This window comes from Eschrichtius robustus, chromosome 5 (assembly GCF_028021215.1).
Source record: "Eschrichtius robustus isolate mEscRob2 chromosome 5, mEscRob2.pri, whole genome shotgun sequence".
NCBI lineage: Eukaryota > Metazoa > Chordata > Mammalia > Artiodactyla > Eschrichtiidae > Eschrichtius > Eschrichtius robustus.
Genome location: NC_090828.1, coordinates 28587471 through 28600585, shown reverse-complemented (window position 1 = coordinate 28600585; position 13115 = coordinate 28587471). Strand labels below are relative to the sequence as shown.

General features: G+C 43.8%; 1 protein-coding gene across 13 annotated transcripts in view; it reads right to left on the bottom strand.

Annotated features, from left to right (window-relative positions):
- PLEKHM3 (pleckstrin homology domain containing M3) overlaps nucleotides 1-13115 on the bottom strand; it is a 203709-nt gene that overhangs the window by 156063 nt on the left and 34531 nt on the right. For 11 of the 13 annotated variants that reach the window (XM_068544574.1, XM_068544573.1, XM_068544572.1 and 8 more), the window contains one exon: nucleotides 8233-9152. In XM_068544574.1, the coding sequence (XP_068400675.1) occupies nucleotides 8233-8833 (601 nt within the window). In that variant the 5' untranslated portion in view covers nucleotides 8834-9152. The remainder of the gene's footprint in view (nucleotides 1-8232; nucleotides 9153-13115) is intronic. The other 2 variants (XM_068544577.1, XM_068544576.1) reach the window with 1 other exon arrangement.

Sequence of the window (13115 nt, the reverse complement as noted above, 5' to 3'; positions counted from 1 at the left end):
TTTACACTTGATTTTGTAAACAATGGGGAACCATGATTCATTTTTGAGAACAGAGTAGCACCAAAAGATCTGTGTTTTAAGGAAGTAACTCTAGCAGTTTGTGAAATTAGTAACTATAGTTCTCCTTAGCCAAGAAAGATAAAACACATTAACAGAACAACCGCAAAAAAATGCCAGACATTTCATTTTCAGAGTTCCCATATACATTTGTTAGGAATCAGGATGCGGGCTGGCAATGAGGCATGTTGGGTTTCCGAAAAATATAACCAATGGAAACTATACAACCATATAAAATCAACTTTCTGTGACCTATTTTAGCAACTTCTTTGCACTGACTAATCTTGCTGAAGGGTGAATCATAAATTCAGCAGAGCCCATGTCCTGGTGACCTCACTTGTTCTAAGCCCGTAGGAATATTCCCACCTCTACTGGCTCCAAGTCTTTTGAGAAACATCATAATTGAAAAAGCAGTCATTTTAGTATAAGTCCCAAATTTGGCTTTCTTTCTTTTTTTTTTCTCTAGTGAAAGATGGGGAACAAGGGAATCAAAACAGAGTAACATAGAACTCCAGATAAAGAAACCATACTGCCATGGTTTTTCTAGCCCTACAGAAAAACTCTGCTTGAGACCTTCTCCTAAAGTACTCAGCACAAGAAAAACAGGCAGAGGGATGGTACCAGGTCACCAGAGAGTGAAACCGACTGAAACAAAAGCCCAGTTGACCACTACCCTTACCAAGCAGATGAAAATGTGAACACAGGGAGGGAAAAGTCAGTCAGATTCGGGCAGTCTGCTGAGTTTCAGAGCTCCATAGCTAATGCCAAGGAGTTCTTCTAAAACTTTTTTATTTGAAAAATTGCAACAGCAGTTCATCCAGAAGTGGAGTTACAAGGCACGTGGAAATCCTTCTGTGTTAACTAATTTCAACCATACCTATATTCCCATCATGACCTTCCATTACCTCTCTGACTATAGTAATTGGCTCCCACACAACCATAAGTCAAGGTCAGTTCAACGACATCCTAGAATAATCTCATTTTAGAGTTGGGAAAGATTATAGAGATAATTTAACCTGCTTCACGGGTTTACAAACCAAAGGCAGTAGACAAGTGATTTTTCCAAACCTACATGGTGAGTTAGGGGTAGAGCTACGATACAATGCTTGCAAGTCCTTGATGAGTGTTCTTTCCATATAGCCTCACCTTCCTCTACCGTGTGTATATACTTAGAGGGATGAAAGAGAGAGAGTGTGTGTATACCTATTTTTCATATTGATAACATATCTAGTGTCCACATGTTCTTATGGCGTTTTATGTTCTTACCTTAATATATGTTTATATTTGGATTGTAATTCTATGGTGTTAGGACCCCATCTTTTTTATCCCACAGGAAATTCCCTGCTGCCTCTGGCTGTATCATTACTTAGTGAACAAGAACAGGGTAACAGCGGTGCAAAGGGGGAAAGGGTTAAGACAGATACTAGTCAGGAGCATGTCTGTATAGAATGAAGATTAGTGCTAGGACTAAAAAGGAGCCATTTTGGTTATGGGATCAGACTCCTCCCTCAGGGCTAGTTCCCAGTCACACCTTGCTACAGCTGCCTAGGGCATGGCAGACCCTGGGATGGCAGGAGCAAGGGAGCTGGCGCTGAGGAAGCTTTGGTCTCCACCACCTACCTGAGGTTCTCTAGAAATAGCTGCCTTTGAAATGAGGTGATGGATGTGTTATTTAATGGACGGGTACATCCTTTCATAATGTATACATATATCAAATCATCATGATGCACGTCTAAAATATCGTACAATTTTGTCAATTATACTTCAACAAAGCTGAAAAAAATAAAAAAGAACTGCTGTTGCCATCTCGCCTTAGATCTACTCCTTCCCCATCAGTTTATGACCTAACCCTTTTGTTAGGACTATTCTATCCTCAGGTAATGCAGGTAGTCTTAACTACATTGGATTCAAGCTATACTCCATCCACCTAGTAGGATCCACTGGCAGTACCCTAGCACTTAGCATAGTCTGTCTTCCTGAGGCAATGAAATCTCTAGAGTGCATTCACAGGCTTCTGAGTAAGACTGAAAAAGGAAGCCAAAGATGGGGCAAAACTCTGAAGCCTTCTTTCCGTGGTCACAAACCCAGAGGGGTCGGTTCACTTACGCTTTTCTGTATGGATAACACTCAAGAGTATGAAAGGCAAAGTTACAGTCTTCCTCTTGCAGATTCATGGGTCCCCTAAAGGACTGTGACCAGCTCTGCACTGTTCATGTGGTAAATGTGTTAAAGGCAGGAAACAATCCTTGCTTAGCTAGACTGCTTGGGTGGGTCTCAGTTTTCCTAACCAGTGATTCCCTGAGGGAGTAATTTTAGTTGATGAACATTATCACCCAGGTCTGTTTCCTCCACACCACTTCCTACCCTTTACTCCCACAGGGACTGACTGCCAACAAGGCTTCTATAGTGGAGGGTTCTGGGGACTGAGAACTACTGGCTTCCAAAGTAGGGGTCCAGCTCCAGCTTAGTGGTTAAGAGCATGGAGTCTGAAGAAAGGGTGCCCGGGTCCAAACCGAGGACCCACTTGTTAGTAGCTGGGGGACAGGAAGCACGTTACTTAAGCTCTCAGTGTCCTCATCCTTAAAAAGGGCTCAATAAAAATACCTATATCACAGGAGTGTTATAGGAATTAAATAAGCTGCTATCTGCACAGCACTTAAAATAGTGAACTAAGTGTTTGCTGCTGTTATTGTTATTTTTTCCCTTCTCTTTCCACCTGGGCTCTCTCACTTACCCTGAGGATGAACACACCAGGTGCTCGGATGTTGGCTTTGATAGTAACAAGTAGGCTGTTAATCTCTTTGATGTGTTCTGCTCTCATATATACCAAAAACCTAGGAAAGAAGTGATCTTCAAATCCAAAGCAATAGCCTTCTGTAAAGAAACACTATCAGGGAACAGGGAAAAGTTGAGGAGGGATGCAAAAAATTACCTCACGTGACTGCCAACTTCAGAAAGACTAAAGGGCGCACCACAATTATCTCCCCAGGCTTTGTGCTCACCAAACAGCAGTCAGATTCCTCTACAAAGGGTAATCGTAACCATGCCTGTGCGACCCCGGAGTCTGAGATGGTATCTGGAGACTCCTCCAAGGCCAGGGCACCATTCTTCCAACACTAGGGGCTACTTTACAAGCCGTATCTGTTTGATTCTCTCTTATCACAAGGATAGTGCACAGCAGCCTTTGAGATGAAAGCAAATCTTCATTTCCTGCTGCTAAAGAACTTCACAGAGAGGATGTGCAAGGTATGAGATGCTAGATGATGGTGCAAGGCCCTCAGAAAAGAGGGTGGAGTTGTTCTTTTTCTAGAAGGACATAAACCAGCTAAAGAACTAATGTTCTTAATTTATCAGCTTGATTTCGATCAGAAATACATTCATCTCACGTGTAAGAAAATGTTTTCAGGATGTATGAACGTTCAGAGCACTATATTAGGTACTGAGGATAATGCAATGCATAAGAAACAATCTCTTCCTCAGTGACCATAAACTCTGGTGTAGAAGACAGTAAACAGTTGATGACAAATCAGTATGAGAGAGGGCATGGACGGTTTATTTCCCATTAACAAACCAGTTAACAGCTATGAGAAAGTACAATGCAGGAAGGCCAATTCAAGAAGTATTTATTACGAGGCCATTTTATGAAACTGACTATGCCAGGGAAAACTCGGAGTGATTGGTAGTATCACTTTGCTTCTCATGGATGACTTCCAAATTCAATTGTAATAGTAATAATAATATTATTAAATGTTTAAGACATCTATTGTTTACTGTGTGCCAAACATGGTTCTAAGAAGCACTTTAGATCTTTTAACCCATTTAATGCTCACAAGATATTGAGGTAAGTACTACTATTATTCCACACTTTATGGCCCCCCTAAAAAAAATTAAGGCTCAGAGAGATTAAGAAACCTGCCCTATGTTACACAGCTAGTAAGTACTGAAACAAGGAATGAAATTCTAACAGTCTAGGTTTATAGTCATTTTTTTAACCAATATGTTACTTTGTCTGACCAGAAGGCCTTCTTCAGACAGGCTTGCCCATTAGCCAAACAACTCTTACTATACCCCAGCTACCCACTGCCCTCAATATGCCAAAATCTGGTTTGCTTTATACCCAAAGCATCATTTATCCTCAGTAAGGTTCACAAGCCTAGTTAATCATTGCCAAACGAGGCAGAAGACACAGAGGCCCTACCTAATGAAGAAGACCCTTGGGCTTGTCGTTATGGAAGGAAAGGGAGGGAATGAGGGTGGCAAAAGAGGAGGAAGCGGCGGGCGAGGAGGAGAAGAACCACTCCTAGTTTAAGTCTTTAAGCTACTCAGGGGACCTCAGAAAAAGGATCCAGAAAAAAATAAAAATCAACTGGAGAAAACACAAGACTACAAAGTAATAAAGCCCATAAGTAAGACAGTGACAGGGCTAGACACAAAACCCTGATAGCCTTTCCCCATCTGCCTGTGGTGCCAGGAAAGGGCTTTACAGTGAGGAGAGGGTTCCCGTGCATTTCTTCTGTTTGTTTTGTTACTAAAACTCTGTGCCACACCCTGCGAGGGTTGCACACCCCAGTGTGTAACGAGTCTTCTGTATCTGTAGCCTCTAGCAACCGGCATCTTTTGAACAAATCCTCTTTGGCATGGGGACACTCAGAACGCAGTGACAAACTGACCCCAAAGCAGACACTATTTGAGCGCGCCCCTGTAGAACACCTGTTTGCAACTTGCTGACATCCACTGAAGCACATGTGTATGCGGGGCGTGTGCACACACACATACACACACTCACAGGGCTGAGCCCTGGTGACTCTGGAAACTCTACTCCCCTCCCAAAAGCCATTTGATCCTAGGAGAAGCCCCCGCTGGCCAAACTACAAAGATCTGGAGGGCCCTGGGCAGACCCCAGATACACACTCTTTGTTGAAAACCAGGCGCACTGCCGTGCCATTGCTGGGGTCCCAAGCGCTTCCCTTCACCCCAGAGCCGAGGCGGCCCTCCAGGAAGGCGGCGGTGGCCTCGGGTGTTTGCCTCTCCCCTGCAGCCAGCTCCTGGGCTCTGCAGGGTGGGCTCCGAGACCACAAGGCCACCTTTCTTCCCTGACTCGCTCTTCTACAAACACTGAATCTGCTGGGCCTGCAGGGAGGGGCAGAGAGAAGCCCCCAGCCAGCAAGTGTGCACAGCGCACAGAGGGGAGGCGTGTGCAGGACGGAGGTGCGCCTCGGTTTACAACGTGGCTGCAGTGCCCGCACTTCCCTGTCTCAGGTGCGACGTTGATTTATTGTTGCTGAGTAACTTCTCGTGGTAGAAACCAAATTTCTTTTAATATATTACACACTGTATGTATGTACACACTCGGGTGAAATATATGTACTTTGAGGGGATCTATTTATGTTCCATGGGGAGTCATTCTTTCCCATCAGGAATCTCACCTGCTGCTTTGTGTATTTGGTCAGATTCCTGGCACGTTTTGTTTCCTGTTGTTTAGTCAAGGTGCTCTTCCTGGGATGCACACAAAAAAAAAAACACCAAGTTGCCCTCCTCAAAGGAGACCCATTTGACTATATTTTATTTCTTCTGAGGAGCCCTTAGCCTCTCATTAACCCTTGTTAATTTTTAGAACAGCTAGAGTGGAGGATGTGAGGATGACAGGCCCTTTCTGGACACTGAATTTGAAGTGCCTGTGGGACACTCCAGCAGAGGTGTTCACCAGAGAGCCGGATACGTGAGTCTGAAGCTCAAGGAAGAGATCTGGCCTGACCCCAGATCTGGCCTGACCCCAGATCCTCAGATCCTGACCCCTGGGTCCTCAGCTACAGCTCTGGCCAAGATACCATACCGCCTCCCTCTGCTTTTGGCATATGCCTTCAGGAGAGACAATAAGCCTTTCTTCAGTTTGGATGGCTACTTTCAAAGGTTTTAAAGTGAACTTCACTCAGAGATCTTGGCTGATCTTGACTAGTATGCACGTGGGTGTTGGCACTTCCTCACCTCTCCCAAACGCTGTGAGAATTACATTTGGCAGAGTGGGTGACCAGCCATGAACCTAGAGCTCCTCTCCACCCCCAGCCCAAGAGTGGGCAGCCCGTGGGCCCTGCTTGCCCCTGCCCTTTACCTAGTGAACAACAGGAACAAGATTTCTCTCTCCTGCTCTCCAGAGTATGCCAGATGGGGCAGGTGTCAGACACCTGGCAGGCCATTTCCCCAACCTTATTAATTCCAGATAGGATGCGTATCCCGTGGATGACCAAAAGGGGGCCAGGTTATATTATATCAATACTTGCAAAGGCCACTGGTTACAGTTTAGTTTTCAAAATACTACTCAGTACATATATTTCAACATAATACTCAAACTTTTTTAAATTGAGAATTAAAAAGTAATAATCATGGTCTGTCATATCCTCAAGAGGGAAGCTAAGGAAGGTTCTTTCTTTAGCTTCCTTTAGAGAACCCAAGGAAGGCTGGTTCTTGCATTTACAATCCAAACAAGATTGGAAAAAATAAAATTGGAAACACGACATCCTCTTATGCCAGGGATTTAGAATGGTTACCGTGGTTTAGTGATTAAAAAAAAAAAAAAAATCTATGTGAACTCCAAGAAACCAAACAAAAACTGAGGTTGTTTGCTAATCAATGAGTACAACTGTTTGTACGTGAGCCCAAGGCAAAGGTCTCATTCTGCCAGGCACTGAGGTCGCAGCAACTTGTTTATCCCTTAATGTCTAGCCAGTTACCAAGCCCTGTGCTTTATAATGTCCTTTTCTTTTTATTCCCATGATCACCATTTGGCTAGATGTTACAGAGGACTGGTGAAAGTCTAGGAGAGAAGATGAGGAATTACAAGTCATAAATTTGAGTGGGGGAAAAAGAGTATTTTAAAAGGATAGATTTGAACTGGGTGTGAAAATAATGTAGCACCTCATAGGCAGGAAGACTGCATTTCCTTAATGGACATACTATACCATATCCTTGCCTCGAGTTATACTTACAAACTAAATGTTATTAATTAAATTTAATGTAAAATAAGTAAATAAAATACAATGTTAAATGTATCAGTGGAGTAGCAAGCAGTGATAGAGATTGAAGAAATGATAAAATAGCAGTTAAGTACATAAAATAGTCTCCCCAGTTAATTAAGCAGAAGCCATCTAAATTAAGAGGTTAAGCAGGGTAACTGAAGAATCATCAGTAAGAAAAATGGATAGCCTGTATAAATGAGGTTATGGTGAAGAAAAATGCTGGGGGAAACAGAGAGATGGTTTGTCATGTCTCACAGAAGAGGAAGTTCATGTGTGAGTACATGAGTACATATTCATGTGCATGTGTGTGTGTGTATAAAGTACAAGGAAAAAAGAAATCAGGGCCCTGCACCATGAGGTCCTAACCAGCCTCTCCAAACGTTTCCTCCCACGACCGCCATGAGATCCTTTGGTCTCCTCAATGGTCAGCCTGGTCTCCTTGTCTCCCCCTTGGTCCACACCATAATCCTGACCGAGTGTCCTCCAACTGTGACTCTCCTTCTGCAACTTAGTGTCCTTCAAGGTCCAGCTCAAGTTCCACCACGTCTCACAAGCCCTTCCTGACAAGCCCAGCCCAGAATGTCTTCCCCTTCCTCTATCCTCTGACAATTGCTGCCACTCACTCATTTTTTTAAAAAAATTCCAACAATATAAAGTAAAACAAAAGTTCCCTCCCAGGCATTTCAGTTGAGCACCTCCTTTCTCTCACCACTGGGCGCCTTCCTGAGTCTCTGGGAGTGTCTGATCCCCTCAACCTAATGAGAAGTTCTTTAGGGCAGGGACTGTGTCTTCACACATCTTTTAATCCTTCATATCACAAGACTATGGCCAAGGTACGAGCTGATCAACATCTACCAATGTGAATAAGAGGTATCATACAATGTTCAAAGGAAAGTACTACATTAATCATGAGAATATTCTGATTCTAACATACAAGATTAGGAAAGGAGAATTAACCGCAGTCATCTTTTCACTCAGTTCCTCCTAGGAGGAAGAAGACTGTAGACTTCAGGTAAGGTAAGTGCAAAGGTAAATGGAAGAGGGGGCTTAAGTAGGCAAAGCCAGACATGGACAATGGAGAGTAAGAGTCTCATGAGGTAGATGCAAGAGAGACAAAGGAAAATCAACAATTGTTTAATTGTAGTCAGATATAAAAACATACCCATATTTCCTTGAGCATCTTCTACCTTGTCTGATGAGGACAACAGAAAAGATGGCCTGGTGAAGTGAGGGCCCTGAAGAGGTGGTTGTTGCTGCTGCTGCAGAGGCGTGGTTTTGAGGACCACCCGCCAGTCCACCTGGGTAACATCTGACCTTGATCGAGCATGGCCGGGCTTAAAAGTAGAGGTCTCATCCAATAAGTCATTCACAGAACGAGGTCTGTCCCTCCGACGCTGACAGATGTTGAAAAACTCAAAGGTTGAAGCTTCCTTTTGTTCCATCCAGGACAGATTATCTGGGGTTGTCCCTTTCTGGACCATAAACTGTTCTTTGGCAGGGAAGACATTTTGAGCTTTGGTTTCTAAGAACCTGGTCTTACAATGGTCCCAGATCATGCCTCCCTTGCCCAGGGAGGAGACATTTCTGATAGCACCATTGTCTATGTTACTGAGGACCTCATGCCCCACCAGTTCAGGGACTTCCTGAATCCCATAAACCTCTGCTTGCTGCACAGCCTTTTCTAGCTTACTATCAAAAGTACTAAAGAAATCCTCAGTAACTTCCAGGGCTGGGCTGATATCATCCACTTCCAAAGCTTCCATGTCACAGGCTCCAAGAGGCCTAAGCCTCCTAAGATGGTTCAGGAAAGGGCTTCATGAACATTCACCCGACGAAGAGAGGTGTTTTGGGCAACAGAGTTCTGGAAACAACTGGAAGGAACTTTCATTCAGCTGCCCAGAGCAGGTCAAGCACAAGGGTGGTTGATGTTTTCTGGGACATTAAAAGCATCTGCTAGATGACAACGATCATCAACAAAGGTACTGGGAGACAAACATTCCTTTGAGATTATTCTTCAGTGAGACCTCTGTAAAGACAACAGGAAGTGCTTGTCAAGGCAATGTCACCACCATCTTTAATTTCCTAAAAGAAAATGAAAAGAACAACATTGGCACATAGTTCATTGTATTCTATATCATTGTATTCTTTTTTTTTTTTTTAATTATTTATTTATTTATTTATGGCTGTGTTGGGTCTTTGTTTCTGTGCGAGGGCTTTCTCTAGTTGCGGCAAGTGGGGGCCACTCTTCATCGCGGTGCGCGGGCCTCTCACTATCGCGGCCTCTCTTGCTGCGGAGCACAGGCTCCAGACGTGCAGGCTCAGTAACTGTGGCTCATGGGCCCAGCTGCTCCGCGGCATGTGGGATCTTCCCAGACCAGGGCTCGAACCCGTGTCCCCTGCATTGGCAGGCAGACTCTCAACCACTGCGCCACCAGGGAAGCCCCATTGTATTCTATATACATAAATCTGCCCGCTTACTTCCTCATCTTTACATCTCTTCCATGGCAGTCATACCCAAACGTGGACAACACCTACAGAGAAGTTCCACTGTCAAGAGTACACATCACTGGGACTACCCTGGTGGCGCAGTGGATAAGAATCCGCCTGCCAATGCAGCGACATGGGTTCGATCCCTTGTCCGGGAAGATCTCACATGCTGTGGAGCAACTAAGCCTGTGGGCCACAACTACTGAGCCTGCACTCCAGAGCCCACGTGCCACAACTACTGAACCTGCATGCCACAACTACTGAAGCCCACGTGCCTAGAGCCCGTGCTCCGCAGCAAGAGGAGCCACTGCAAGGAGAAGCCCGCGCACCGCAATGAAGAGTAGCCCCAGCTCGCCGCAACTAGAGAAAGCCAGCGTGCAGCAACGAAGACCCAATGCAGTCAAATAAATAAATAAATAAAATTTAAAATCTTAAAAAAAAAAAAAAGAGTACACATCACTACATTGTATTAGAACTTACACAGAGCAGGGTGGGACTCTTGATAAGGGGAATTAAGGTCAGCAGCTTTTACTCACACAGAGAAGCCTTTGAGAGCAGCTGTGAAAAGACTGCCCCGGCAAATCTCTGTGATACTGACCTAAAAGAGTTAGCCAAAGAGACGAGGAATTCTGTGACTGCACTTATATCGTAATCAGTCCGAAAGTCATAAATGCATGAGTCCTGTCACAAACCTTGAAAGCACTGATGGTTTGTCAGGCTCAAAGGTGCAAGGGGGAAGTAGAGAGGGAGAATGGCCCTTTTATTAACCTGAATGTTTTTGTGCTGTGTTTCCTAAGGTTAGATTATGTAATGCCTGATGATGACTCTGGACTTCACAATTCTTCCAGTCATCTTGCAAAAAGGCTTCAGGATCCAAACTCCCTGAGGCTTTGAGGATTGGCCTACGAGTAGGTCCAGCCTTGGGGCTGGGCAGAAAGAATCCTAACACTAACCACACTGTCTGGGAAATGCTAGATCTCCAAGGCCAGGCCAAACGAGAACAGTGATGCTGTCCAGTATGGTAGACACTAGCCATACATGGCCATTTAAATTTAAATTTACTGGGCTTCCCTGGTGATGCAATGGTTAAGAAGCCATCTGACAATGCAGGGGACACGGGTTCGAGCCCTGGTCCGGGAAGATCCCGCATGCTACGGAGCAACTAAGCCTGTGCGCCACAACTACTGAGCCTGCGCTCCAAAGCCCATGAGCCACAACTACTGAACCCGCGTGCCACAACTACTGAAGCCTGCGCGCCTAGAGCCCACGCTGCGCAACAAGAGAAGCCACTGCAATGAGAAGCCTTTGCACCTCAGTGAAGAGTAGCCCCTGCTCGCCGCAGCTAGGGAAAGCCCATGCACGGCAACGAAGACCCAACACTGCCAAAAAAATAAATAAATATTTTTTTTAAATTTAGAAAATAAATAAATAAATAAATTTAAACTGATTAAGAATCAAATAAAGTTCCTCAGTCACACTAGCCACACTTCATGTGCTCAACATACACCTTTGTATCTTTACCAAAAAAACGAACAAAGAAACAAAACAACTAGGTAAGCTTTGTTTTCCTTAACTACTTACAAACAGGTAAAACTAGGCAATTAGCAACACCTTTGCAAGTTGCTGCAAAGGTACATAAATGTGCTTTCTTCTTTAAAACTGCACAATTTCTGTGGTTAATTAAAATCATTTTTAGCAGTTAGGTCATTAAATCACTACATTTAAATCAACAGCACCAATCTACATAGCTTAATGTGTGTAAGTATAACTACTATATACAGCCCTTTATTTTAAATGTATCAAGAAGGTTTGCAGGTCACAGGAACTTGGTGGCTAACCTCTTATAAAGTGATAATGACTGTGAACTTGTCTACTTTTTACATTTTCATATTTATTATGTTAGCATTCATGAAGCAAGGCACAGATTGATTTTTGGCGATAAGATCAGTTATAATATTTTTCTAGCTGCAAACATGGTTTTGTTTGCTGTGTCTATGCTAAGCCTTGAGTCTCTTGAATCCTATAGCAGAGTTTCACTACTTCCGTCATTTTGAAACTTGGAATTTTTCAGTTTTGTCTTGTACACCAGACGCTAAGAAAAAGAAATACATAATAAATCTTAAAACTTCTAGTTCTTTATTTACTAAAATTTTAAATGAACATAATAAAATATGAATTTCCCATTTTATAGAAGAGGCACCAAGGTGCAGAGCACCAAGTTATTCATCTAAGATTCTATTATGAATATTCCTTTTCTTACCTAGTTCTTAAAATTCAGTCTTTAATCATACTAGAGAGAGTAAATACCTTCAAACTGATTCTTTCTTTCTTTCTATTTTTATTAAATCAAAATGTCTAGGAATATACTCTTTGTGCTCCCTGCTTTGGTATTCACAGGCTGGCTAGGAGCATATAACCACTGACGGCCAGCACTGCGGGCTTGTGGAACTCTCCATCACACCGCCTTCTAAGATTGTAGACTGTTAGACAAGGACGGGACCTTCGAGATCATCCTCTCAACCCCAACCTTTCACGGAGGGGACACTGAGGCCCACAGAAAGTAAGAAGTCCCAGGGACACTTCCCTATGCAATGCCTCATTTAATCCTCATTAAGGGCAGTAACAATTCAACTTGAGAACCATTTCAATGCTGTTTAACAAGGGATTCTGGAAACCACTCGTCTACCATCCATTAAGGTCACGACAGGTCCAAGATGCTGAAGATGGAAGGATGAATAAGATACAGTCCTTGCCCTAAAGAGGCTCACAGTCTATCATGATGAGCCTAAGAAAATAAGTCCAAAAAACTGCCTTGATAGAGGACGGAAACAGATTTGGTGGGGGAAGGAGGGAGGGGTCACTTGCCAGCAAAGGTGAGGGAGAGATTAAGAAGGCCTTCAAAAGGAGGTGCCCTCTGAGCTGAGTCTAGAAAACTTAGAAGGTATTTGCCTGGATGGCTTGGAAGAAATTAGGAAGAGTAAATCACCTTTTGGTTAGCAAGGGATTTTCAAGTTTATTATATAAAATGACTTTCCATAGGCAGTGTGGTGAGCAATGCAGTGGAGAAATAGCAAGCAATCTAGTGGATCTAGAGTCAGAGCTAGGTCCAAATCCTAATTCTGTCTCATACTAGCTATGTAATTTGGGGTAAGATTTCCCTGAACCATCCCCAAGTCCACCCCAAGTCCTCTGGGCTAATCTGTTCTTCCTATTCTAGGAATTTCACTGTTAGTGCTTTCCATCGCTTCTGTCTGGAACCTACACAGCTATTCTCTTTGCTTTCTGATGTAAATATGCATTTACCCTTCAAAACCATACTCTACTCTTCACTGTGTGCCCCAGCATTTCCATGCCACTCTTCCTCCCCTCATTCCTCCAATTAGTCACAAAGGCCTTTCAGTTCCTCCTTCAAGGTTTACCATTTTGATCTCCAGGCCTGCCCACGGGCTGTTCCCATCGCTGGAGGGGTTACTGCCTCCTGGACTCTTTTGCCCATCGCATCAATGCCTAATCATCCTTCAGGGTCCAATCTAACATCAAGTGACAGACCTGTATTCT